The 27,894-nt window shown below is 47.4% G+C and overlaps 1 protein-coding gene across 1 annotated transcript; it reads right to left on the bottom strand.

Moving 5' to 3' along the window:
* Window positions 1-1,376: 1,376 nt before the first annotated feature.
* Window positions 1,377-26,783, bottom strand: LOC116956514 (uncharacterized). The gene is made up of 7 exons (XM_032978194.2): window positions 26,776-26,783; window positions 24,256-24,355; window positions 22,830-22,926; window positions 15,165-15,286; window positions 7,846-7,958; window positions 6,594-6,747; window positions 1,377-4,671 (listed from the first exon to the last, which is right to left on the bottom strand). Exons 1-7 carry the CDS (start codon window positions 26,781-26,783, stop codon window positions 1,867-1,869), a joined length of 3,399 nt encoding a protein of 1,132 aa, XP_032834085.2. The 3' UTR covers window positions 1,377-1,866.
* Window positions 26,784-27,894: the final 1,111 nt, after the last annotated feature.

A 27,894-nucleotide genomic window follows, 5' to 3' on the forward strand; every position in this document is an offset into this window, starting at 1 on the left:
CGATGATGACGATGATGACGATGATGATGACGATTATCCCACTGGGTTGAGTTGCTATTGTGACGTGTGATAGCCAGGCTCCCCTTCTGAAACAGAGCTACACAACTCAGTTGGGGAGCCTTAGACCTTGTAAAATATATATTTTTAAAAATATGTTTTTTGTTTAGTTTGTGACTTCTTGTGTACTCCGTTTCGCTATCCAATCATCGTCATCATCATCAGGCTTGAAGTATCGAGTCGAGAGGCTCTCGACAGATGCCTTGTACTCTTTAACGCTTAGTAGTAATAATAGTAGGAGGATTTCGCGACCAATATAATCCATAATAGAGGGTTTATTTTGGGGTAAGATCGCCTAAATATATGTGTCGCTAAAAACGCGCCACCACGCGACACAGACAATGAATAAGGTCTGTGTCACGTGAACAAAACGTGCCAATTGTTTCGTAGTTCAGCACTCCAGCGGTTGTGTGTTGGAGAGTGAACCCACTACGACATTTACAATGAAGAGAATGAGTTTTTTTTTCTCCATTTTTTCTGGCAACCAAACAGCTGTGTTAAGATGTTAAACTCTGATAATATCTGCATTGTCCTTGAAACTCTTTCAAGAGTTTGTTTTTTTGTCTGCATTGTCAACAAAACAGGTGGTTAATGCAGACATGATTCCTTGTAAAAAGGTTTCGGTTTGGTGTTTTAACGTCTTAGCACGGCTGTTTTGTTGACAGAAAAAAGGGGAAAATAAAACCTATGATCATATTTTGGTACTGGCGAAGGAGGTCTCATGATGTAGGGTAAAGCCTATCGGATTTTTTTTTCATCAACATAGGATGTATTGAAACAAAAATATATATGCTCTTTGGTTCTATTCGGTAAAGTCACGTAGGTAGAAAATAAAACAACAAAAATCACGACGTTTCGGCCACAACACAAGTAGTCTTCTTCAGGTGAAGGAACAGAACTGTCGGGACAACAGAGCTTCAATGAACTGTTTTGTTGCCAGAAAAAAATGGAAATGAAGCTCTGTCGTCCCGACAGTTCTGTTCCTTCACCTGAAGAAGGCCACTTGTGTTGTGGCCGAAACGTCGTGATTTTTGTTGTTTTATTTTTTTACCTACGTGACTTTACCGAATAGAACCAAAGGAGTATGGATCCTTGCAGTCACGAAAGCTTCAAATCTAAAAAATATATATTTATCGATGATGATGATGCCTTGCATGTGTCTGTTTGAATATCACCTCATGTACTCTTGCCGGAAAGGAGTTTAAAAATCTGTAAAATGTGGTCAACATGACTGAGACCGTGCCATCGGCAAACATCGCATCACCGTCTGTGTGCGATGCCCGGAGTGAGTGATACAAAGGCACCTTGCTACATTCCTGTTCACAATAGAGGTTGTTTTATTGTTGTTGTTGGGTTAGATCGTGTAAATATAAATGTGCCATGAAACCCGCCACCACACGACACAGGCAAATTAGTTAAGGCTTGTCACGTAAACAGAACGTGCCAATTCGAGTCCAGCACCACCGGTGTATTGGAGAGTAAATCCACAACATTTACAATCTGAGTACGAGATTTCGCCAGTAATTACAACGAGCATCATTTTTGTTGTTGTGGACAATCAATGACCGTCGGTAATAAATCCTCAGTTAGATCACGAATCCTTTAATCGGAGGTTTACATTTTTTTTATCGAATTGCTGTTTAGTTAAAAGGAGTTCTGGAGCTACTTTTGCCGGTGAGTATACAGCTCGTGGGACGATTGGTAGTGCCCTGTGTGGGCGTGGCCTAACTCTGAGTGGGCGTGGCCTAACCCAGTGTGGGCGTTGCCTGACCCAGCGCGGGAGTGGCCTCGCCCAATGTGGGAATGATCTCAACCCTTGTGGGCGTGGCTTAGTCCCTTGTGAGCATGACCTAACCCCACGTGAGCGTGACCTGACCCAGTTTGGGCGTGGCCTAACCCAGTGTAGGCGTGGCCTGATCCCCATTCAGTCGAACGACCAGACACCTTGTGGGCATGGCCTGATCCTAAGTCGACAAGGCCCGATCCTAACCGGACATAGCTTAACTGTGTCAGCTTTCCCAGTTCCTTGTAGGCATGGTCCGATTTAATGTGCGCATGGTCCACATTTACATGGGCGTGGCCTGACGCTACATGGGCGTGGCCTAATCCTACGTGGGTGTGACCTGACCCTGCGTGGGTGTGACCTGATCCTATGTGGGCGTGGCCTGACCCTACATGGGCTTTGGCTGATCCTACATGGGCATGGCCTGACCCAAGTTGGGCATGGCCTGACTCTTTATAGGCGTGGCCTGACCCAAGTTGGGTGTGGCCTGACCCAACTTGGGCGTGGCATGATCCTACATGGGCGTGGCCTGACCCTACGTGGGCGTGGCCTGATCCTACATGGGCTTTGGCTGACCCAAGATGGGCATGGCCTGACTCTTTATAGGCATGGCCTAACCCTACGTGGGCGTGGCCTGATCCTGCGTGAGTGTGACCTGATCCTATGTGGGCGTGACCTGACCCTACATGGGCTTTGGCTGACCCTACATGGGCGTGGCCTGACCCAAATTGGTTGTGGCCTGACCCAAGTTGGGCGTGGCCTGGTCCTACATCGGTTTTGCCTGACCCTACATGGGCGTGGCCTGACCCAAGTTGGGCGTGGCCTGACCCTACATGGGTGTGGCCTGACCCAAGTTGGGCGTGGCCTGACCCAAGTTGGGCATGGCCTGATCCTACATGGGCGTGGCCTGACCCTACATGGGCGTGACCTGACCCTACATGGGGTTTGGTTGATCCAAGCTGGGTGTGGCCTGACCCTAGATAGGCATAGCCTGACCCAAGTTGGCTGTGGCCTGACCCTAGATAGGCATGGCCAGACCCAAGTTGGCCGTGGCCTGACCCTAGATAGGCGTGGCCGGACCCAAGTTGGCCGTGGCCTGATTCTACATGGGTATGCCCCGACCCCAACCCCACATGGGCAAGTCCCGACCCCTGACGTAGACCCAGGCTCGACCCTAGGTGCCCGTGCCGGTACCCGATCCACCCTCCCTGGGACCAACCCAGCTGTGGGTGACCAACTCCGGCACCGCACCAGCCCACTGACTGCCGTCGACCGTAGGCTAGGCCTTCCCTGCCGCCGCAGCCGGCGTTTGCGAAATACGCCGGTCTGGCGTAGTGGAACCCGGACACTCCGAGACCCCTCGAAGCGCCGACGTGGGCCGGATGAGCCTTCGGCGCTTGCAGCGGCATCGCTCCGGCCGACGTCCGGCGATTGCCAGCGTAGCCCGTGGCCCGCGCGCAGTGGCGCCCCAGGGTCCCACCGTCGTCCGACGCCGTTTTGTAGGAGGGCAAGTCGGCGGGCGCCGGTCGCGGGCCCTGCGCGCCCCGCGCCACTTTGTTGAGGCCCAGGGCCTCGTACAGATCTAAGGGGGCGGCCGCGGCGGTCGCGGTGGCCGCGGCGGTCACGGTGGCCGCGCCGGCGCCGGCGGTGGGGTGCGTCAGGTAGTTGGGCGCGAGTGGCAGGATGCTGCCGCAGATCGTCGACACGACGCCGCCGTCCGGGCGCTGGTCGTGGTCGTCGGGTTTTGCTTCGTCACCGCTGGAGCACGCCGCCAGCGGCGCTGCCGCGGCGGCGCCCGCGGCGTCGGCGGGACAGCACGGGGCTGCCGCCGCCGCCGCCGTGGAATGGGACGGCAGCGGGAACGAGCGCTCATTCCACGTGGGGCATTCGTCGTGGCGGTGCCGGGATTGTCGGTGGTGGCGGCAGCCGAGGCATCCGCGGCCGTGAAACTCTCCGACGCGGCAGCGCTCGTCGTCGTCGTCGTGGTGGTGGTGGTGGTGGTGCCGCTGCCACCACCCGCGGACGCCCGGGCCGTCGAGCGGCGTCGCGGCCCGTCCGCGGCAGGCCGTCACGGCCGGCAGACAGCCGCGATGCTCCCCGGCGTGACCTCCGGCGTGACCTCCGGCGTGACCTCCGGCGTGACCTCCGTGTCGGTGTCGGCAGGAGGAGCAGCAGCAGGGGGAGGAGGGGGCGGGACAGCAGCAGGATCCCGGCTCCTCCCCCACCGCCACCCCGACGACTTTGGGCCTCGAGCTATGTTCGGGCGTCTCGTCGGGGCAGCAGCCAGAGCAGCAGGAACCCCGCGGCGTTGGGGGCAGCACCTCGACGCGGAGGCCGGCGCCGTCGGCGCCGTCGGCGCCGCCCTCCGCCGCGTTCTCACCGGCACCGGGCAAGCGCCCGGGGTCAGGCGAAGGCCCGCGGCCGCCGTCGCCGTCACCCCCGGCCTCGCGCCGCAGCGTGACGGAGGCGTCGGGCGGGGGGCCGCCGGGGCCGCCGCCGGAGCCGCCGCCGGAGCCGCCGCCGGAGCCGCCGACGCCGACACCGAAGTCGTCGTCGGCCGCCCGTCCCAGTTCGAAGGGCTCGCGGTTGATCTCGAGCAGGACCGGGTAGGCCGTGGCGACGTGCGGCCCCTTGCGGTGCACGATCACGTGGCAGTGGTAGACGTCGATGTCGACTGGCGTGGTGGTGGAGTGGCCCTCGCACAGCAGGAAGCAGATGGTGTAGAGCGCCAGCTCGAACTCGGGGCTGGTGCCGATGAAGGAGCCGCCGATCGGCTTGACGAGGCCCTTCCAGGTGAACTGCACCGCGATCAGCTGGTCCTCCTCGTCGGGCTGGGAGGGAGGGAGGGAGGGAGGGAGGGAGGGAGGGAGGGAGGGAGGGAGGGAGGGAGGGAGGGAGGGAGGGAGGGAGGGAGGGAGGGAGGGAGGGAGGGAGGGAGGGAGGGAGGGAGGGAGGGAGGGAGGGAGGGAGGGAGGGAGGGAGGGAGGGAGGGAGGGAGGGAGGGAGGGAGGGAGTGATGGCTCTTAACGAAGTGAGTGGCTTATCACCACCATCACCACCACCACCATCACCACCACCATCACCACCACCACCATCATCACCACCACCATCATCACCACCACCACCACCATCACCACCACCACCATCATCACCACCACCATCATCACCACCACCATCACCAGCACCATCACCACCACCATCATCACCACCACCATCATCATCACCACCATCACCACCACCATCACCACCACCATCATCACCACCACCATCATCACCACCACCACCATCACCACCATCATCACCACCATCATCACCACCACCACCATCATCACCACCACCATAACCAGCACCATCACCACCACCATCATCACCACCACCATCATCATCACCACCACCACCATCATCACCACCACCATCACCACCACCATCACCACCACCATCATCACCATCATCACCACCACCATCATCACCACCACCATCACCACCATCATCATCATCACCACCATCATCATCACCAACATCATCATCGCCGCGTGGGAAATTTATAGCAGCGGCCACATCCACGCGACCACCACGGGGAGAGAGAGACTCCAAATATAGAGCAGCAGGCGTTGTCAGGGTCAGGGGATTGTTGTGGTTGTTGTGGTGATTGTTGTTGTGGTTGTTGTGGTGGTTGTTGTTGTGGTTGTTGTGATTGTTGTGGTTGTTGGTTGGTGTGATTGTTGTTGTGATTGTTGTTATGATTGTTGTGGTTGCTGGTTGTTGTGGTTGTTGTTGCGATTGTTGTTGTGATTGTTGCTGTCGTGATGGTTGTTGTGGTTGTTGTTGCGATTGTTGTTGTGATTGTTGCTGTCGTGATTGTTGTGATTGTTGGTCGTTGTGGTTGTTGTGGTTCTTGCTGTGATTGTTGTTGTGGTTGTTGTTGTGATTGTTGCTGTCGTGATTGTTGTGATTGTTGGTCGTTGTGGTTGTTGTGGTTCTTGTGGTTGTTGTTGTGATTGTTGTTGTGATTGTTGTTAATTATGATTGTTGTGATTGTTGGTCGTTGTGGTTCTTGTTGTGGTTGTTGTTGTGATTGTTGCTGTCGTGATTGTTGCTGTCGTGATTATTGTGATTGTTGGTTGTTGTGGTTGTTGTGGTTGTTGTGATTGTGGTTGTTGTTGTGGTTGTTGTTGTGATTGTTGTTGTGGTTCTTGCTGTGATTGTTGTTGTGATTGTTGTTGTGGTTGTTGTTGTGATTGTTGTTGTGGTTGTTGTGATTGTTGTTGTGGTTGTTGTTGTGGTTGTTGTTGTGATTGTTGTTGTGGTTCTTGCTGTGATTGTTGTTGTGATTGTTGTTGTGGTTGTTGTTGTGATTGTTGTTGTGGTTGTTGTTGTGATTGTTGTTGTGGTTGTTGTTGTGATTGTTGTTGTGGTTGTTGTTGTAGTTGTTGTGATTGTTGTGGTTGTTGTTGTGATTGTTGTTGTGGTTGTTGTTGTGATTGTTGCTGTGATTGTTGTTGTAATTGTTGTTGTGGTTGTTGTTGTGATTGTTGCTGTCGTGATAGTTGGTCGTTGTGGTTGTTGTGGTTCTTGTGATTGTTGTGGTTCTTGCTGCGATTGCTGTGGTTCTTGTGATTGTTGTTGTGGTTGTTGTGATTGTTGTTGTGATTGTTGTCGTGATTGTTGTCGTGATTGTTGTTGTGATTGTTGTTGTGATTGTTGTTGTGGTTGTGATTGTTGTTGTTGCCGTTGTGGTTGTTGCGGCGTTCACCTTTGCGCAGCGCTTGCGCTTGGAGACGTAACCGTGGTAGTCGACAGCGCCACGCTTCTCCTGCAGGTAGAACTGCAGCCAGTTGTGGAAGCCTGTGACGTCACGGCGACGCGTCTCGCCCACGAACACGTGCTCGAAGCCGCACGAGTCCGGCCTGGGGGCGCCGCAGAGCCGACGACGATTCAACTCGGACCCACCGCTAATTCATCTCACTGGCGCTGCTGCTGGTGCTGGTGCTGATGGTGGTGGTGGTGGTGCTGGTGGTGATGGTGGTGGTGGTGGTGCTGGTGGTGGTGGTGATGGTGGTGGTGGTGCTGGTGGTGCTGATGGTGGTGGTGCTGATGGTGGTGCTGCTGGTGGTGGTGGTGCTGATGGTGATGATGCTGATGATGCTGCTGCTACTGCTGCTGCTGTTGTTGCTACTGCTGCTGTTGATGATGCTGTTGTTGCTATTGCTGCTGTTCCTGCTACTGCTGCTGCTGCTGATGATGCTGCTGCTACTGCTGCTGATGATGCTGCTGCTACTGCTGCTGATGATGCTGCTGCTACTAATGATGCTGCTGCTGTTGTTGCTATTGCTGCTGATGATGCTGTTGTTGCTGTTGTTGCTGCTGATGATGCTGCTGCTGTTGTTGCTACTGCTGCTGATGATGCTGCTGCTACTGGTGCTGTTGTTGTTGCTACTGCTGCTGATGATGCTGTTGTTGCTATTGCTGCTGTTGCTGCTACTGCTGCTGATGATGATGCTGTTGTTGATATTGCTGCTGATGATGATGCTGCTGCTGTTGATGATGCTATTGATGATGCTACTGTTGATTATGCTGCTCTTGGTGATGCTGTTGCTATTGCTGTTGATGCTACTGCTGTTTGTGATGCTGCCACTATTGCTGTTGCCGCTGTTACTGTTGCCGTTGCAAATGTATACAACGATTCTTCTTAGCGATGAGTGTAATAATGGCTTTTTTGTTGTCTGTTGTTGAACCGTAAACACATTTTGACAACACTCACCACATGGGCATTTAAACGCAGTGCGTCGGTTATGTTCCGACTTACGAATGGCTCGACTTACGAACAGCTCGAGTTACGAACGGCTCTACTTACGGACGGCTTGAGTTATGAACGGCTCGACTTACGAACGGCTCTACTTACGAACGGCTCGACTTACGAACGGGCCTCCTTGGGGGGCACGAAGTGTGTTCGTAAGTCGAGGACCCACAAATGCATGTTGTGCTTTACGATTTGGGCAACTCACTCGGTTTTATCGCTCCTGCTGTAGAGCTCGAACCAGATCTGGAATAACTGCTTCTTGAAGGCGTCCGTGTCGGGTGAGGAACAGCCCTTTGAGACGAGATACTTGTGTGCGATCTGTGACAAAGGACACAGACAAAGATCCCCCGGTATAGCCTTCGACAAACTGTGTTGGGGCAAGTGCTGTTAGCGAGTACCTATTTGTGACACAGAACAACAACAACAACAACCGCCATTTGCCACTAAGTTGCGATGACATCATCACGGCGCTTGTGCCAGGCCATGCGCACGTTAAGGCCACGTGAAGTGTCGAACCCCCGCTGGCAGGAGGTCACGGGACAGACCCCGGTGCTGCCATAGGGTGACTGACCGATAAGACTGGCAGAGGGCTCACCTGTGCCCCCTACTATGCCAACTTGTTGTTGTGAGCGTCGCTCCTCTGCCCTTCGTTGTTGCTGGAGGCCGATCTTGGCACCGCTGGTACCAGTTATTGGCAAGTCCATTCAGCAAGTCCATGTCCTATCGCACCTCATCATTCTATCCCTTATCCAGCCCGTGCTGTGCCCATTTAACCCCCTCTATCCGGCCAAACAAAAGCTGCTTGGGCATGCGATGGCTGGGCATGCGGTGGATGGGCATGCGGGCTACGTCACCCAGCCAATGCAGCCGTGGATGCCAGAGGAGCACACCGATGGGACTGTGTCCAGATCTTTTGAGGATTTGTGAGCTCCTCACACAGCCCAGCCTGGTTAAACCCAGGATAGATCTGTAGGCAGGCCAGCCTGAATGTTTGTAACTGGCGAAGATGTTAAGTTTGGGGGGGTCCACGTTTCGCAAGCATAGAGAAGAGAGGGCATGATAGTGACCGAGAAGACCCGAAGATTCGTGTGGAGCGACAGACCTGGAACCTTCCATACAGCGTTAGGCAGGCGATGAAAATAGAATGCCGCTGGAATGATTCAGAGTGAGATCTCTGCTGTCAAACCAGAGCTGGTCATGAGTACACTGCCCAGACGTGGAAAACTCTTCACTCGCTCCACAACTGCCCCACCAATGGGAAGTTGAGGAAATTGAGTATTTGATGACAAAAAACTAGTTTTGGAGGGACTGATGGTAAGGCCCCACCTCTCAGTGACACACTCCAGGTTCAGCAGCAACGCCCCCAACTCCTCCTCTGAGTGAGCAGCAATCCCCAGATCATCAGCATACATAACGTGGTTGACCAATAGGGAGCCATCCCTTGACCGCACCAGTGCATCAATCAGCTTCCCATTGTATCTGTACCAGATGTACATTTCTCCGGTATAGCCATGAAACGATTATCAAACTATGTGGTCGAAAAATATGTTAAATAAGAACAATCCAAAGCCCAGGCCTACTGATGGTATCATAGGCCTTGACCAGGTCAATAAAGCAGAGATGTAGGTCTTGTTGGAATTCCCTACACCTCTGCTATAGCAGACAGACAGAGAATATAGCATATGTTCAGGACCGCCCTGGCCTGAAGCCACATTGGGGCTCCGCAAGCCTCTCCTGAACATGCCTGGCAAGGCGATGCTGAATAACACTATGCAACACAATTTTTGTTCCTGGGTAGTAAGTGTTATTTCATAATTTCTTATGCCTAAATAGTATAGAAAATGGCGCTTATTCCCCACAAACTTTGCTTTTGTGACCAGGACAGTGATATTTAGAAATGTAGCTATTTTCAATGAGTAAACGGGCGAATTTGTCTCTTCTCATTCACACAAAGTAAAAAAAAACAATAACATATGAAGCAACAGTAACATGTATTTATACTCTTTGGTTCTTTCGGTAAAGTCACGTGGGTATAAATAAATAAATAATAAAAACACGACGTTTCGATCGCAACACGAGCAATCATCATCAGGTAGAAAGATACAGCAGTAGAACTGCTGAACAGGAAAGAGCAGCTGCAACAAGAGGCTATATACAGGTTTGAGGTGGGTGTCACCCAAGGGTAAGTAGGCGGGGTCAGAGATGATAAGGAGTCCCGCCGCCGCACGCACGCACAACAGCTGCGCCAAAAGAGGAAGATTGGCATGCTAATGACTACAAAAGATTTAGAAGTGAGTAGTTTTTCAAGATTTACGATTATACTGTAAATCACTTTCACGAATCAGCCCCCAAATGTAGTCTCCCATCACGTTCTCGTTATACTGTCCTTGGTAGCGGCGTTCCAAGTCCAGTATATCGTGGTGGAAGCGCTCGCCTTGCTCCTCCGAGTACGCTTCCATGTTCTCCTTGAATTTATCAAGATGAGCATCAAGGATGTGGACTTTGAGGGACATCCTACAGCCCATTGTGCCGTAGTTCTTCACCAGAGCCTCAACCAGTTCCACATAGTTTTCGACCTTGAGATTGCCCAGGAAGCCACGAACCACTGCGACAAAGCTGTCCCAAGCCGCTTTCTCCTTACTAGTGAGCTTCTTGGGGAATTAATTGCACTCCAGGATCTTCTTTGTCTGTGCTCCGACGAAGACACCGGCTTTGACCATTGCCTCAGACAGCTTAGGGAAGAAGTCTTGAAGGTACTTAAAGGCTGCCGACTCCTTATCTACAGCTCTGACAAATTGTTTCATGAGGCCCAATTTGATGTGCAGTGGTGGCACCTTCCGGGGATCCACCAGTGTTGTTCCTCCCCACCGAGAACTCGGTCCGCTGTGGCCAGTCCCACCTGTGGTAGTGCGACTTGGTGTCCCTGCTGTCCCAAAGGCAAAGATAGCAGGGAAACTTGGTAAACCCGCCTTAGAGACCCATCAGGAATGCCACCATTTTGAACTCCCCGATGACCTCCCAGCCGTACTCATCATACTTCAACGTGTCCAGCAAGGTCTTGATGCTGTTGTAATCCTCTTTGAGGTGCACCGAGTGAGCCAGGGGAAGAGACGGGCACTTGTTACCATTATGGAGCAGCACGGCTTTGAGGCTCCTGGATGAGCTGTCAATGAAGAGGCGCCACTCATTCTGGTTACAGGCGATTCCGATTGCCTCGAGCAGACTGGTCACATTGTGGCAGAAGCAGAGGCCCATCTTGACGGGCGAAGAAGCTGCAAAAAGGTTGGTGACGCTTCCTCTGATCTGCGGCTTGCAACAAGTTCCAATGCTTGAGTCGAGACGTCAAAAACTCGGCATTGGACTTAGTGAGACCAAGATCTCCGATAAAGTCGTTGAGGTATTTTTGGTTGGGGTAGTATGGGTTTCTCTGCTCAGCTCCACCTCTGAAATTGTCATCTGGATCTACAACGTCTTCCCCGCTCTCTGACTTGCTGCTCTCTTCTAAAGACGGCTGCTCTCTCTCCGGTGGAGTGGGTACGGGGAGCTCATGGCAGTGTGGCACTGGGGTGATGGATGAAGGAAGGTCCGGATACGTGATGGCAGATGCATTCTTGCCAGTCCGACGTTTGGAAGGGTCCACCATGCAGAAGTAGCAGTTGCTTGAGTAGTCGGTGAGTTCCCGCCATGTTCTTGGGATAGCGAACTTCATGGCTCTCTTTTCCCCTCTGTACCATTCTAAAAAATAAATTTATTTCACCCATGACTAAGGTGTAAGAGATTCTCACAACATTTTTCATATATGATATATATATTTTTTCAAACACATTTTAAAATGAATTGATTTCATTTTTTTGACATTTTTTTTTACAAATTTCATAACAAAATTCCGAGCAACAATTGTCCATCTTACCTTCCAGAGTTTTTGCTGCATTGCTCGCAGGTGAAATGAGGTGCCCAGGGTTTGTCTTGATCCCCGACAGACACACCGAAATATGCCTTGTAGGCCTCACACATCTTAGCAGATGCTTCCACAGAGTACTTTGTCACTCTTGTCTTGATAAATTGGCCACAGACAGAGTAAAATGCGTCTGCCTGATGCTTGCAGCCTCTTGATGCCATCTCAGAAAAATGCAGATATGTATCCACTTAGGCAACTGGAACTAAAATGAACTGGTGGGCTTAAGGCCCCTGTATTTATACTACTATTTATATTACTGGAAAGTTCTAGAATGTTCTAGAAGTTACTCCAAGTTTACTCAGCACTGAATCTATTCGGAATGTTTTGGAAAATAGGTACATTTCAAAAAATCAATTGCCTGGTCACAGAAGCAATATTTGTGGGGAATAATAGCCATTTTATGTACTTTTGAGGCATAAGCAATTAGGAAATAACACTTACTATCCAGGAACCAAAAAAAAAATAGTTACGCAGTGTGATCCATGCCTGGACCTTTCCCGGCACACTGAGGATGGAGATGCCGCTGTAGTTGTTACAGTCTGTGCGGTCCCCCTTCTTAAAGAGAGGGACCACCAGGGTATTCTTCCAACCCTGCGGAACACGTCCAGTGGTCCAGACTGTTATTATGATGTCGTATAGGGCAGTCTGCGCAGAAACAGCACCATCCCTCAGCAATTCGCTTGCGAGATCATCTCTGCCTCGCGCTTTTTCTGGTCTTAGACTCTGGATCGCCTTAAGTACTTCCTCAACAGATGGCACCTCGGCCAGCCACTCACAAGCCACTACTTCTTTCAATATTTGAGGCACCGCAGCCTCAGCAGGGTCATCCTCACTCTGTGCCACGTTTTCCTGGCTGAGGGATTTTCCCTCCCCCAGGACCTCACAGAAATGCTCAGCAAATCTGGCGGTTGGCGATCAGATCACATTTCTTCCCCACATACATACAAACCCACCCACGGATGTAAATAATACAAATATCTACCGTATAGCCTTAACAGACTGTTGGGGAAAGTGATGTTAGCGAGCAACTATGAAGGCCGGAACGGCACACGAGGGGGTGGGTGGTCAGCACCACGCCCGGCCGCCTTTGTCTCCCCAGAGGCGATGTTTTTATACACCGCACCAGGTACTCATTTGAGGCTGAGTCGACCTAGGGGAAGCCCAGGACCGGTTCAGATAATCGTCACCGGTGGTGGTCGTGAGCGGGAATCGAACCCGGGTGGCCGGGTTTGTAACGCAGCGTAGAGCTAACCGCTACACCACCGCTCCACACACATAACACACACAGACATGTACACACAGAGACGTGTACACACAGACATGTACACACAGAGACATGTACACACACATGTGTATACACAGACATGTACACACACGTGTACACACAGAGACGTGTACACACATGTGTATACACAGACATGTACACACAGAGACGTGTACACACACATGTGTATACACACACGTGTACACACAGAGACGTGTACACACAGAGACGTGTACACACACACATGTGTATACACAGACATGTACACACAGAGACGTGTACACACACATGTGTATACACACACGTGTACACACAGAGACGTGTACACATAGAGACGTGTACACACGTGTACACACAGAGACGTGTACACACAGAGACGTGTACACACACACATGTGTATACACAGACATGTACACACAGAGACGTGTACACACAGAGACGTGTACACACACGTGTACACACGGAGACGTGTACACACACACGTGTACACACATGTGTACACAGAGACATGTACACACAGAGACGTGTACACACACATGTGTATACACAGACATGTACACACAGAGACGTGTACACACCCAGACATGTAAACGATGAGGAAGTCGGGGATGTTGACATTGATGGTGGTGATGGTGGTGTTGATACCGCCCGTCTGGAACGTTCTTCCCTTCCGACACTAGGAAGCCCACTGGTAGCTTTGCTACAATTTTACAATTATCGTCGAGATTGACAAACTCATTTGTTTGGAACTGCTGCTTAACACGTCGGCTTTCGCGACCAATATCATCTATAACAGAGGTTCTTAGAGTTAGATCGCATAAATATGAAAATGTGTCGTTAAACCCGCCACCACCCGACACAGCCAACTAGTAAGGGACAGATCTGGCTGTCGCCTGATGAAGCTGGTTGTAATTACTGGCGAAACGTCGTACTCAGTTTGTAAAGGTTGTAGCTTCACTCTCCAACACACCGGTGTGCTGTACTAGTATACTACACTATACACTACAACACTATACACTACACTATACACTACACTACTACACTATACACTACACTCTACACAACACTACTACACTATACACTACACTATACACTTCACTATACATTAGTGCTGTACTAGTACACTACACTATACTATACACTATACACTAGTGCTGTACTAGTATACTACACTATACACTACACTATACACTACACTATTATACACTACACTATACACTAGTGCTGTACTAGTACACTACACTATACACTACACTATACACTACACTACTATACACTACACTATACACTAGTGCTGTACTAGTACACTACACTATACTATACACTACACTATAAACTATGCTACTATACACTACACTATACACTAGTGCTGTACTAGTATACTACACTACACTACTATACACTACACTACACACGAGTGCTGTACTAGTATACTACACTATACACTACACTAGTGCTATACTAGTATACTACACTATACACTACACTATACACTAGTGATGTACTAGTATACTACACTATACACTACAACACTATACACTACACTACTATACACTACACTACTATACACTACACTATACACTAGTGCTGTACTAGTACACTACACTATACACTACAACACTATACACTACACTATACAATACACCATACACTACACTATATACTACACTACGCGCTAGTGCTGTACTAGTGAGGAATTGGCCACGTTCTGTTTACGTGACAACCCTTACTAGTTGGCTGTGTCGGGTGGTGGCGGGTTTAACGACACAACATTTAGATATTTACGTGATCTAACCCAAAGCACCTCTATTATGGAGAACTGCTTGTTGTTGTTGTTGTGCTTAGTTTGTTGTCCTTCCCTCCCAGCACATTTGATTAGCGCGCTTGGCTACGTACGGTGTGTAAGAAGTTCAACGTACAGATGAGTATGGTTCTCTATGGAAATCTATAGGCTTCTGCGTGTCTCTGTGGGTCTCTGTGGGTCTCTGTGGGCCTCTTTCATTCGATGCTAGAAGAAATATACTGGGGGCTGTGCTACAACCTTTAAACAATCGTCTACATTGACAAACTCATTTGTTTAGAACTGCTGCGTGTTGTCGTTGTTGTTGTTGTTGCTGTGTTTCGTTTCTCGTCTCTCTCCTCCACACCTGCGATCAGCGCGGTTGGACCACGGACGATGGTGCGAAAAAAAGTTCAACGTGCAGTTGCAGACATCGCGAGAGGGGGTGGACAAGTGGGGAGTTGCCCACCGCCAACACCAACACCACCACCGGCACCACGACACCCAGGCGGGGGTTGTCACCTTCACGACTTGGGTCTCCATCACGGCGTCAAGGAAGTCGTCAATTTCCTTCAACTCTTCTGCGCTCAGACATTCCGGAGTCCCCACGCCAGCCTCGTAGTTGTCCAGCATTGCCATGAAGCCTGCGACACACAGACAATTATATTGTGTAACACAACTTTCTCACACACACACACAGATCCCCAGACTCGCGTTATAGCCTTCATCATTAGCATTATAATAATGATATAATTATATTGTGTAACACAACTTTCTCACACACACACACACACAGATCCCCAGACTCGCGTTATAGTCTTCATCATTAGTATTATAATAATGATACAATTATATTGTGTAACACAACTTTCTCACACACACACACAGATCCCCAGACTCGCGTTATAGCCTTCATCATTAGTATTATAATAATGATATAATTATATTGTGTAACACAACTTTCTCACACACACACACAGATCCCCAGACTCGCGTTATAGCCTTCATCATTAGCATTATAATAATGATATAATTATATTGTGTAACACAACTTTCTCACACACACACACAGATCCCCAGACTCGCGTTATAGCCTTCATCATTAGCATTATAATAATGATATAATTATATTGTGTAACACAACTTTCTCACACACACACACAGATCCCCAGACTCGCGTTATAGCCTTCATCATTAGCATTATAATAATGATATAATTATATTGTGTAACACAACTTTCTCACACACACACACAGATCCCCAGACTCGCGTTATAGCCTTCATCATTAGTATTATAATAATGATACAATTATATTGTATAACACAACTTTCTCACACACACAGACACACACAGATCCCCAGACTCGCGTTATAGTCTTCATCATTAGTATTATAATAATGATACAATTATATTGTGTAACACAACTTTCTCACACACACACAGACACACACAGATCCCCAGACTCGCGTTGTAGTCTTCATCATTAGTATTATAATAATGATACAATTATATTGTGTAACAACTTTCTCACACACACACACACAGATCCCCAGCCCCACATTATAGTCTTCATCGTTAGAGTATTTTAATGATATCATTATAATATTATTCGATTATATTATTATAATTCTAATAAATATAAACTAATATAACATTGATTATATTATTATACTTATAGTTACGTAATAATTACTGTATAACTAATTGTTATAATAATAATGTTTAAAATGGCTCTCACACACACAAAGATCCCCATTTTTGCCTTCATTATAATTATTATAATGATAAATATTATAATAACTATAATAATGAAAATAACTCAAGATTTTAAACGTAATTATAATTGTTATAAGTTTCATAATTGTTATTTTTTTAATGTTACGTAATTATTATTATGAATTGAGTGAGACAGGCATCTTTCATTATTATAGAAATACGTCTTTCTCGCTCTCTTCACTCATGATAATAATTATAGAACTTTTTGTTTTTCTAATTATATTATTAGAAAGGAATCCAATATAATAATTATGATATTAAATTTTAATTTAAAGTTTTCGTGACTGTAGGGATTCATATTCTTGGTTCTTTCGGTTAAGTCACCACGTAGAAGAGAAACAATAAAAAAAATATAAAACAATAAAATTCTCACGACGTTTCGACTGCAACACAAGCAATCATCATCAGGTGTGAAAACCACAGCAAGAAAATTTTAAAAAAGTGGCGTTTTTTTAACGTTAGCACTACGGAGAGCGATTTGGCAGTTTATTCAGATGGACGAGTCCATCTATGTTCGGGAAAGAGGAGGGGGGAGACGAAAATAATAAGCCATATAATCTTGGTGGCCTGGTAGCAGAAGGTTTCAACGATAACTGTTTGGTTTGATCTATTAATGCGGTTGAATCAGAAATGATTTTGTTGGTATGTATGACGAGGGTGTTGGTGGGATCTCTTTTTATTTTTGTATAGCTGCCATTGTTGAGTAATTCTAGAATTTTGTTGTTATATTCTATTTTATCCATGATGACAGTGGCATTGCCCTTGTCGGCTGAGAGGATGACAATGTCATCCCTCTTTTTTAAATTTATATAATTCAAAACGCTCATCTTTGCTGAAGTTGCTAGCTGCCATCTTAGCGTTTTTGAGGGTTGCAGCGATTTCAGATCTTCCTACGTCTGCAGCGATGTGACCCAGGCCTTTGAGAGCCACGTCTACTTGGGCAATGATATCATTAACTGGTATGTGTTTAGGTGTGACTGCAAAGTTTAGCCCTTTAGCTAAAACGGATTTCAGACCATCGGAAATAGAACTGTTACTGCGATTAATTACGACTTTGTTAACGTCTAACTTTTTGGTGTGGGTCTGGTCTTTTGTTGAAGAGGAGGTTAAATTTGGAAATCAGGATGTCCTTACATTTGGTCGACATAGTGGCAGCTGAAGAGACAGTCATATTGTCTACATGTTCCCAATCCGATGAGGACATTGTTGCCATCAATGATAAGTGTGATTTGTAGAGTGTCTTGTCTAACTGATCTAGTTCGGTGCATATTAGTCTGATTTTCTCTGAGATAAGAGCTAAGCTAGTCCTGGAAAGAATTCGTTTCACATCAGAAGAAGTTGCAGCAGCAGAGGTCAGTGTAAATGCGATTGGTTTTACCCCAGAGTCGCGGCATCTCTTCAGAAAGGTGAGAGACTCGATCGGCTGAGCCTTCTTATCCCGGAGTTTGTTGAAGGATCTCAAAGTTATGTGGAAACCCTCCCCGTAGAGGCGGTTAAATTTTGATCTAAAGCTTTCGTGACTGCAGGGATTCATATGATTGGTTCTTTCGGTAAAGTCACGTAGAAGGGAAACAATAAAATAATAAAAATATAAAACAATAAAATTATCACGCTGTTTCGACTGCAACACAAGCAATCATCATCAGATGTGAAAATCACAGCAAGAAATTTAGAAAAAAGTGGCGTTTTTTTAACGTTAGCACCACGGAGAGCGATTTGACAGTTTGTTCAGATGGACGAGTCCATCTATGTTCGGAAAAGAAGAGGGGGGAGACGAAAATAATGGATGCGGTCTGAAAGCCAGCGTAAGTGTGAACAATCAATTAAGACTCGAAATGGTTTATCAAATCATTCCAATGATTGCTAAGCCAGAATCCATCTTCTCTGTTGAAATTGTCTCTGTGTTTGTATATGTGGATAGCCCCATGAACGAATCTCTCATGGTAGCCAGATGGCTTTCAAAGAACCTCTGTCTTGGAGACGTCAATGTCATGTGAGCCTACTGAATTATAACAGTGATCTGCCACGGCCGAGGTGTTGGTCTACCGTGTTTTATTGTTTCCCTTCTACGTGACTTTACCGAATGAACCAAGAATATAATTATGATATTGTTATATTGAAACGTAGGCTGGCCTCCGAATGATGAATACACTCTAGAAGTCCTGGCCCTCCAGGGCCAGGCCATCCAAGACACGACAAACATCTACAACACTCCACTAGTTTCTAAGACAATGCGGACACTGGTATGATTATCAGAGCATGTCTGTTTGCATGTTCACCTCAAGTACTGTGTGCTGTCAATGTTGACTTTATTCCCAGATAAAATGTGTAATCTCTTTCCATGATGTTTAATACAACACCTGCTTTATTGACAGAAAGGGTAAACACCTATGCTTATTTTCATTAAATTTGGATACTTTCAGAAAAAAGGTCCCATGATAAAACAAGCATATCGGTTTAAAAAGTCTCTCTTATTCATTAATCTACCTCGCTTGGTATGCAGGAGGTCGTGGGTTCGATCCCGACCCTGACGATGCCTGCTGCTGCTGTATATTTGGAGTCTGCGTCTCTCTCTCTCTCATCATCATCACGGTGGCTAGGAGATGTTAACCACCTCGCCTGGTGTACAGTAGGTCGTGGGTTCGATCCCGACCCTGACGATGCCTGCTGCTGCTGCTCTATATTTGGAGGCTGCGTCTCTCTCTCTTTCTCTCCCCAAGGTCGCGGGTTTTTTTTTCCCCGGCTCCTCCGGTTTTGTCCTCTCCACATTTAGTAACACGCATGGAGATTATTTTGATCATTGTGCTGCTATAAATGTCCAAATGATGGGTAACTTTATCGCGTTCTCATTGTGTGGCGGCCAGGTAGCTTCTGAAAAAATAAGTGAATACTTCGGTGGGGCTTTCCCTGGTAAGGATGGGGATGGTTCAGCGCTGTATTTGTCTGTGTCTGGGTGATGTGTTCACCTGCCGTGTTTGTGTGCTGTGCTTCTTGTTGTTCTAACGTTCTTACCCCGTGGCCCCCTTACTGGACATATGCGAGTTAAAGAGCTTCATAGCTCATCGGATTGCTCCTGCAGCCCAAAGAAATATTGTGGCTCAGATTTTTTTTGCCTTTCTCGTGACACTGCGCCCCTTAGCAGATGAGAGATTGAATCGTTCGCTTTTCCACGTTTAAATTTGTAATAATTATTACGTTGATTTCACGCTCACTCGTCCGGGTGGAGAGTTTTTAAGAGATTGTTTTAATTATATATATATTTTAAATAACATATTCTCACGACAAAAATGCCATGGCAATTAAGTGGGCCCTAACCATGCAACCAAAATAATACATATTCTTGGTTCTTTCGGTAAAGTCACGTAGAAGGGAAATAATGAAATAATAAAACATACATTTTATTTTATTTATGAATCCCTGCAGTCACGAAAGCTTTAAATCGAAACAAAAGAATACAATTAATAATTTAAAAATGTAAACAAAAAATATGCCAGTTATTAATCGGAATCCGAATTCTGCATTAACCACGTGGTGTATGTCGATTAACTGTGAATTAACCCCACCGGTTATTGATTATTCATTGTAATTTTTATTACTGCATTAGCGACGTGATGTATGTTGATTAACTGTGAATCTACCCCACCGGTTATTGATTATTCATTGTAATGTATATTAATACATTAGCCATGTGATGTATGTTGATTAACTGTGAATCTACCCCACCGGTTATTGATTATTCATTGTAATGTATATTAGTACATTATCCACGTGATGTATGTTGATTAACTGTGAATCTACCCCACCGGTTATTGATTATTCATTGTAATGTATTTTAGTACATTAACCACGTGATGTATGTTGATTAACTGTGAATCTACCCCACCGGTTATTGATTATTCATTGTAATGTATATTAATACATTAACCACGTGATGTATGTTGATTAACTGTGAATCTACCCCACCGGTTATTGATTATTAATTGTAATGTATATTAGTACATTAACCACGTGATGTATGTTGATTAACTGTGAATCTACCCCACCGGTTATTGATTATTCATTGTAATGTATATTAGTACATTAACCACGTGATGTATGTTGATTAACTGTGAATCTACCCCACCGGTTATTGATTATTCATTGTAATGTATATTAATACATTAACCACGTGATGTATGTTGATTAACTGTGAATCTACCCCACCGGTTATTGATTATTCATTGTAATGTATATTAGTACATTAACCACGTGATGTATGTTGATTAACTGTGAATCTATCCCACCGGTTATTGATTATTAATTGTAATGTATATTAGTACATTATCCACGTGATGTATGTTGATTAACTGTGAATCTACCCCACCGGTTATTGATTATTCATTGTAATGTATATTAGTACATTATCCACGTGATGTATGTTGATTAACTGTGAATCTATCCCACCGGTTATTGATTATTAATTGTAATGTATATTAGTACATTAACCACGTGATGTATGTTGATTAACTGTGAATCTACCCCACCGGTTATTGATTATTCATTGTAATGTATATTAGTACATTAACCCCCCCTACACACCACTGGTCTTCGCACCAGATTGGCTCACATGTATCCCTCCGCTCTGTTTCAGACCGAAACGGGAGGAGGAGGGAGGATGTCTCCACAACGCTGTGGCGGTCATCTGATGATGCTGCTGGTTGTTGTTGTGGTTGTTGTGGTTGTTGTGGTTGTTGTGGGTGTTGTGGTTGTTGTGGTTGTTGTGGTTGTTGTTGTGGTTGTTGTTGTGGTTGTTGTTGTTGTGGTTGTTGTTGTTGTGGTTGTTGTTGTTGTGGGTGTTGTGGTTGTTGTTGTTGTTGTGGTTGTTGTGGGTGTTGTTGTTGTGGTTGTTGTGGTTGTTGTGGTTGTGGTTGTTGTGGTTGTTGTGGTTGTTGTTGTGGTTGTTGTGGTTGTTGTGGTTGTTGTTGTGGTTGTTGTGGTTGTTGTGGTTGTTGTGGTTGTTGTTGTGGTTGCTGTTGTTGTAATTACCGGCGAAACGTCAAGGCTACTCTAATTGTATTGGGTTTACTCTCCAACACACAACCGGTTAGTGCTGACCTAGTATACTACACTATACACTACAGTATACACTACAGTATACTACACTATACACTACACTATACACTACACTATACACTACACTATAAACTACTATACACTACACTATACACTACACTATACACTACACTATACACTACACTATACACTACTATACACTACACTATTATACACTACACTATACACTACACTATACACTACAGTATACTACACTATACACTACACTATACACTATACTATACACTACACTATAATCGTAAATGTTGTAGTGGTTAGTGCTGTACTATACACTACACTATACACAACACTATACACTACTATACACTACACTATGCACTACTATACACTACTATACACTACACTATACACTACACTATGCACTACTATACACTACACTATACACTACACTATACACTACACTACACTATACACTACACTATACACTACTATACACTACACTATACACTACTATACACTACACTATACACTACACTATACACTACTATACACTACACTATACACTACTATACACTACACTATACACTACCATACACTACACTATACACTACACTATACACTACAGTATACTACACTATTCACTACACTATACACTACACTATATAATACACTATACACTACACTATACACTACAGTATACTACACTATACACTACACTATACACTATACTATACACTACACTATAATCATAAATGTTGTAGTGGTTAGTGCTGTACTAGTAACGACTTGGCCAAGTTTTGTTTACGTGACAAACCCCTTACTGATAGGCTCTGTCGTCAGGTGGTGGCGGATTTAACGACACCACATTTATATCCACGTGATCTCTACCCCCCCCACCAAACCTCTCATCTAACACATACAGTAAGAGGCTTTCGCGACCAAATATCATCCATAATACAAGTCTGTTGGGTTAGATCGTGCATAAATATATAAACCTCTTGATTTGAAGTTTTCGTGACTGCATGGATCCATACTCTTTGGTTCTGTCGGCAAAGTCGTCACGTAGCTATAAAATAAAATATTTATTTTATTTTAAAATATTTATTTCATTTTAAAATATTTATTTCATTTTAAAATATTATTTCATTTTAAAATATTTATCTTATTTCTACCTCCGTGACTTTACCGCAAGAACCAAAACGCGTAAAGCCTCTTATTATGGATACTATCGGCCGTTGAAAGCCCCCTCCTCCTACGACAACTACTGAATTCTGTCCCCAGGAGCGGCAGCAGCAATAATTGCCGTGCCGCGCACGCTGTGGTGGTGGTGGTGGGGTAAAGTGTGGGTAACCGCGTACTCGAGTAGGTCTTCATTCCCTTCAGCTTCTTCTCGTCCACGAAGTGGAAGAGTCGCTTGGGAGCCTCGTCCGTGTGTCCACGTGGGCTGGCCTCGGCCTGCTCCAAAAGACACGAAAGATTCAGAGGCCCCCTCCACCACCCCCACCGCATCCCGCGTAGCCTCTTGGCACATTTGCCGAGGTGGCTTCTGAGATGTGAACTCCCTCGCCTGCCACGCAGGAGGTCCGTAAGTCCGGTCCTCGACCCTGACGACGCCCGTTGCGTGTTTGTAGTTTGCGTGTCGTTGTCTCTCTCTCTCTCATCATCATTATCATCATCATGGTAGCGAAATGTTAACTACCTCACCTGGTGTGCAGGAGATCGTGGTGGCTTCAACCCTGACCCTGACGATGCCTGCTGCTGCTGTATATTTGGAGTCTACGTCTCTCTCTCTCTCACCATCATGGTAGCGAAATGTTAACTACCTCACCTGGTGTGCAGGAGGTCGTGGGTTCGATCCCTACCCTGACGATGCCTGCTGATGCTGCTGTATATTTGTGTTTTGCGGTGTCTCTCTCTCCCTGTGGTCGCGTGGATTTGTCTCCGGGTCATCCGCGTCCCCTCCCCCCCGCCCTACATTTAGAATAATATTGGGCATTTGGGAAAAATAGCTTAAGAGCTCATTGGATTTTCTCCAGGAAAATGTTATATTCTGATTCTCACGAAGAATCACCACGCGTCGACAGTATCTGGCTGTGATTGGGATCCACGCGATAATCATGTTGCAATGTTTTACTTGAGCAGGTAAGGCCCAGTGACCTACGCCGCTCTCTTTCAGAAGCCACCTGCGCAACTAAAATGAGTTCCCAACGGAGTGGTTCACCATCGCGTGGGAATTCACAGCAGTAGCTAAATACTCTAAGCGCGTGATGTTGATTCTAAACGTGGATAATAACACCGGAGGACCCGGATAAATATCCACGCGACCACGGGGAAAGAGACACGCAAACTCCAAATATACAGCAGTAGCAGCAGCAGGTGTCAGAGTCGGGATCGAACCCACGACCTCCTGCGTACCAGGCGAGGTAGTTAACATCTCCTAGCCACCGTGATGATGATGATGCGAGAGAGACGCAAACTCCAAATATACAGCAGCAGATGTCAGAGTCGGGATCGAACCCACGACCTCCTGCGTACCAGGCGAGGTAGTTAACATCTCCTAGCCACCGTGATGATGATGCGAGAGAGACGCAAACTCCAAATATACAGCAGCAGGCATCGTCAGAGTCGGGATCGAACCACGCAGTAGCTCAGTAGGGGGCCTTACACCTGGGGAAATGAAAAATACGTGTTTTTTATTGTATTTTAATTTGTACAATTTATAATTTAATTTTAATAGCCAGGCAGCTCTCTCGCGGTGATGTTGAAAGGCCCCGGGTGTTTTACCTGCAGGCAGATGGAGTAATCGGTGCACGGGGTGAGCCGATTGATGTCGGCTCGCCAAAGTTCATTCAGCACCACGGACAGCTCGCTCCTGTCCGAATAGCTGCGGACACACACACGACAAAGATACCCCCAACCCCGGTATAGCCTTCACAGACTGTTGGGGCAAGTGCTGTGAGCGAGTAGCAGCAGCTATGAAGGTCCAGACAAAGAACCCCCATACAGCCTTCACAAACTGTTGGGGCAAGTGCTGTGAGCGAGTAGCAGCAGCTATGAAGGTCCAGACAAAGAACCCCCATACAGCCTTCACAGACTGTTGGGGCAAGTGCTGTTAGCGAGCAGCAGCAGCTATGAAGGTCCAGACAAATAACCCCCATACAGCCTTCACAGACTGTTGGGGTAAGTGCTCTGAGCGAGTAGCAGCAGCTATGAAGGTCCAGACAAAGAACCCCCATACAGCCTTCACAGACTGTTGGGGCAAGTGCTGTGAGCGAGTAGCAGCAGCTATGAAGGTCCAGACAAAGAACCCCCATACAGCCTTCACAAACTGTTGGGGCAAGTGCTCTGAGCGAGTAGCAGCAGCTATGAAGGTCCAGACAAAGAACCCCCATACAGCCTTCAGAGACTGTTGGGGCAAGTGCTCTGAGCGAGTAGCAGCAGCAATGAAGGTCCAGACAAAGAACCCCCATACAGCCTTCACAGACTGTTGGGGCAAGTGCTGTGAGCGAGTAGCAGCAGCTATGAAGGTCCAGACAAAGAACCCCCATACAGCCTTCACAAACTGTTGGGGCAAGTGCTCTGAGCGAGTAGCAGCAGCTATGAAGGTCCAGACAAAGAACTCCCATACAGCCTTCACAGACTGTTGGGGCAAGTGCTGTGAGCGAGTAGCAGCAGCTATGAAGTTCCAGACAAAGAACCCCCATACAGCCTTCACAAACTGTTGGGGCAAGTGCTCTGAGCGAGTAGCAGCAGCTATGAAGGTCCAGACAAAGAACCCCCATACAGCCTTCACAGACTGTTGGGGCAAGTGCTCTGAGCGAGTAGCAGCAGCTATGAAGGTCCAGACAAAGAACCCCCATACAGCCTTCACAGACTGTTGGGGCAAGTGCTGTGAGCGAGTAGCAGCAGCTATGAAGGTCCAGACAAAGAACCCCCATACAGCCTTCACAAACTGTTGGGGCAAGTGCTCTGAGCGAGTAGCAGCAGCTATGAAGGTCCAGACAAAGAACCCCCATACAGCCTTCACAGACTGTTGGGGCAAGTGCTTTGAGCGAGTAGCAGCAGCTATGAAGGTCCAGACAAAGAACCCCCATACAGTCTTCACAGACTGTTGGGGCAAGTGCTCTGAGCGAGTAGCAGCAGCTATGAAGGTCCAGACAAAGAACCCCCATACAGCCTTCACAGACTGTTGGGGCAAGTGCTGTGAGCGAGTAGCAGCAGCTATGAAGGTCCAGACAAAGAACCCCCATACAGCCTTCACAAACTGTTGGGGCAAGTGCTCTGAGCGAGTAGCAGCAGCTATGAAGGTCCAGACAAAGAACCCCCATACAGCCTTCACAGACTGTTGGGGCAAGTGCTCTGAGCGAGTAGCAGCAGCTATGAAGGTCCAGACAAAGAACCCCCATACAGTCTTCACAGACTGTTGGGGCAAGTGCTGTGAGCGAGTAGCAGCAGCTATGAAGGTCCAGACAAAGAACCCCCATACAGCCTTCACAAACTGTTGGGGCAAGTGCTGTGAGCGAGTAGCAGCAGCTATGAAGGTCCAGACAAAGAACCCCCATACAGCCTTCACAAACTGTTGGGGCAAGTGCTCTGAGCGAGTAGCAGCAGCTATGAAGGTCCAGACAAAGAACCCCCATACAGCCTTCACAGACTGTTGGGGCAAGTACTCTGAGCGAGAAGCAGCACCTACGAAGCCCGATTTGCTGCAAAGACAAAGCTCCCCCGTATAGGCTCGAGTAGACTGTTGGGGCAAGTGCTGTTAGCGAGCACCTATGAAGGCCGGCACGGCACACGAGGGAGTGGGTGGCCAGCACCACGCCCGGCCGAATTTGTCTCCCTAGTCGCGATGTTTACACAGCGCACCAGGTACTCATTTGAGGCTGAGTGGACCTAGGGGAGGCCCAGGATCGATTAAGATAATCGTCACTGATGGTGTTGGTGGCCGTGAGCGGGAATCGAACTCGGGTCGCCGGGTTCGTAGTGGACACACACAAGAGCAAGAGAGTGTGCGCTCTTTCTCTGATGCTGTTCTCACCGTCTAAACCGCGTGGCTTATCTCCCTACAATGTCTATCATTGCCTCGAGATCCCATCAGAGACAGCGTCTGTCTGTCCATTAACACTTCTGTGCGTCTACAATTTTAGGTGTATATATATATACACACAGTATTTGCGAATCCACGTGTACGTACTCACAACAGCATCGCTAACAATGCGAAGACTGACAAATCAACTATTTATTTTGGTAACATATAACGCCTACGGTTATGTATATATAAACACAAAACCCAAAACCACTCACCTGGCCATGATTACAGAGGCCGTCGAGTCGACTCGCGGTAAAGAGATTCAAAAACAAAAATACAATCAGCAGCACATCAGCAGCACATCAGCAGCACATCAGCAGAAGCAGCAGCAGCACGTCAGTCGGCAGACGCCTGCCCCGTGGTTTCAAGAAGAGCACGAAAGAAATCCCCCAAACTTGCCAAGCACGGTGCAGCGCGGCCTTATAAAAGCGACCCTCCCACCCACCTCATTAACCCGGCTGGGGATATGCAACTGGGACGTGACCGATAATGCTCCCAAGGACGCCGTGAAATTACCGGCAATTAGAGGATGGGAGGCAGCTCGCGGACATGCCCACCGCCGCCGCCGCCTTCATAATTGTGGCCCCTAAAGGCCGCGAGGCGTGCCCCGAGTTGGTCACCTCGCAGAAGGCGATGAGCGGAATTTGGGATGGCAGTGTGGGAGGCGCACGCCCGTCATCGTCCTGTGTCGAGCGGCGAATCAGGAAGGAACAAAGGGGGATCCTGGGTTCGATTCGCGACTCGGGTGATTGATTGTCCGTTCTCTCCCCGTTCTGCAGACTGAGTGAGTGGAGTTTGTATGATTTCCCCCTGTCATACAGAGTTGAGTTTGTATGATCTCCCCCTGTCATACAGAGTGAGTTGAGTTTGTATGATCTCCCCCTGTCATACAGAGTGAGTGAGTGGAGTTTGTATGATCTCCCCCCTGTCATACAGAGTGAGTTGAGTTTGTATGATCTCCCCCTGTCCTACAGAGTTGAGTTTGTATGATCTCCCCCTGTCATACAGAGTGAGTGGAGTTTGTATGATCTCCCCCTGTCATACAGAGTTGAGTTTGTATGATCTCCCCCTGTCATACAGAGTGAGAGGAGTTTGTATGATCTCCCCCTGTCCTACAGAGTTGAGTTTGTATGATCTCCCCCTGTCATACAGAGTGAGTGAGTGGAGTTTGTATGATCTCCCCCCTGTCATACAGAGTGAGTTGAGTTTGTATGATCTCCCCCTGTCCTACAGAGTTGAGTTTGTATGATCTCCCCCTGTCATACAGAGTGAGTGGAGTTTGTATGATCTCCCCCTGTCCTACAGAGTTGAGTTTGTATGATCTCCCCCTGGTC

Source organism: Petromyzon marinus, chromosome 65 (assembly GCF_048934315.1).
Source record: "Petromyzon marinus isolate PM22_M1 ecotype Great Lakes invasive population chromosome 65, UKy_Petmar_22M1.pri1.0, whole genome shotgun sequence".
In the NCBI taxonomy this organism is placed as follows: domain Eukaryota; kingdom Metazoa; phylum Chordata; class Hyperoartia; order Petromyzontiformes; family Petromyzontidae; genus Petromyzon; species Petromyzon marinus.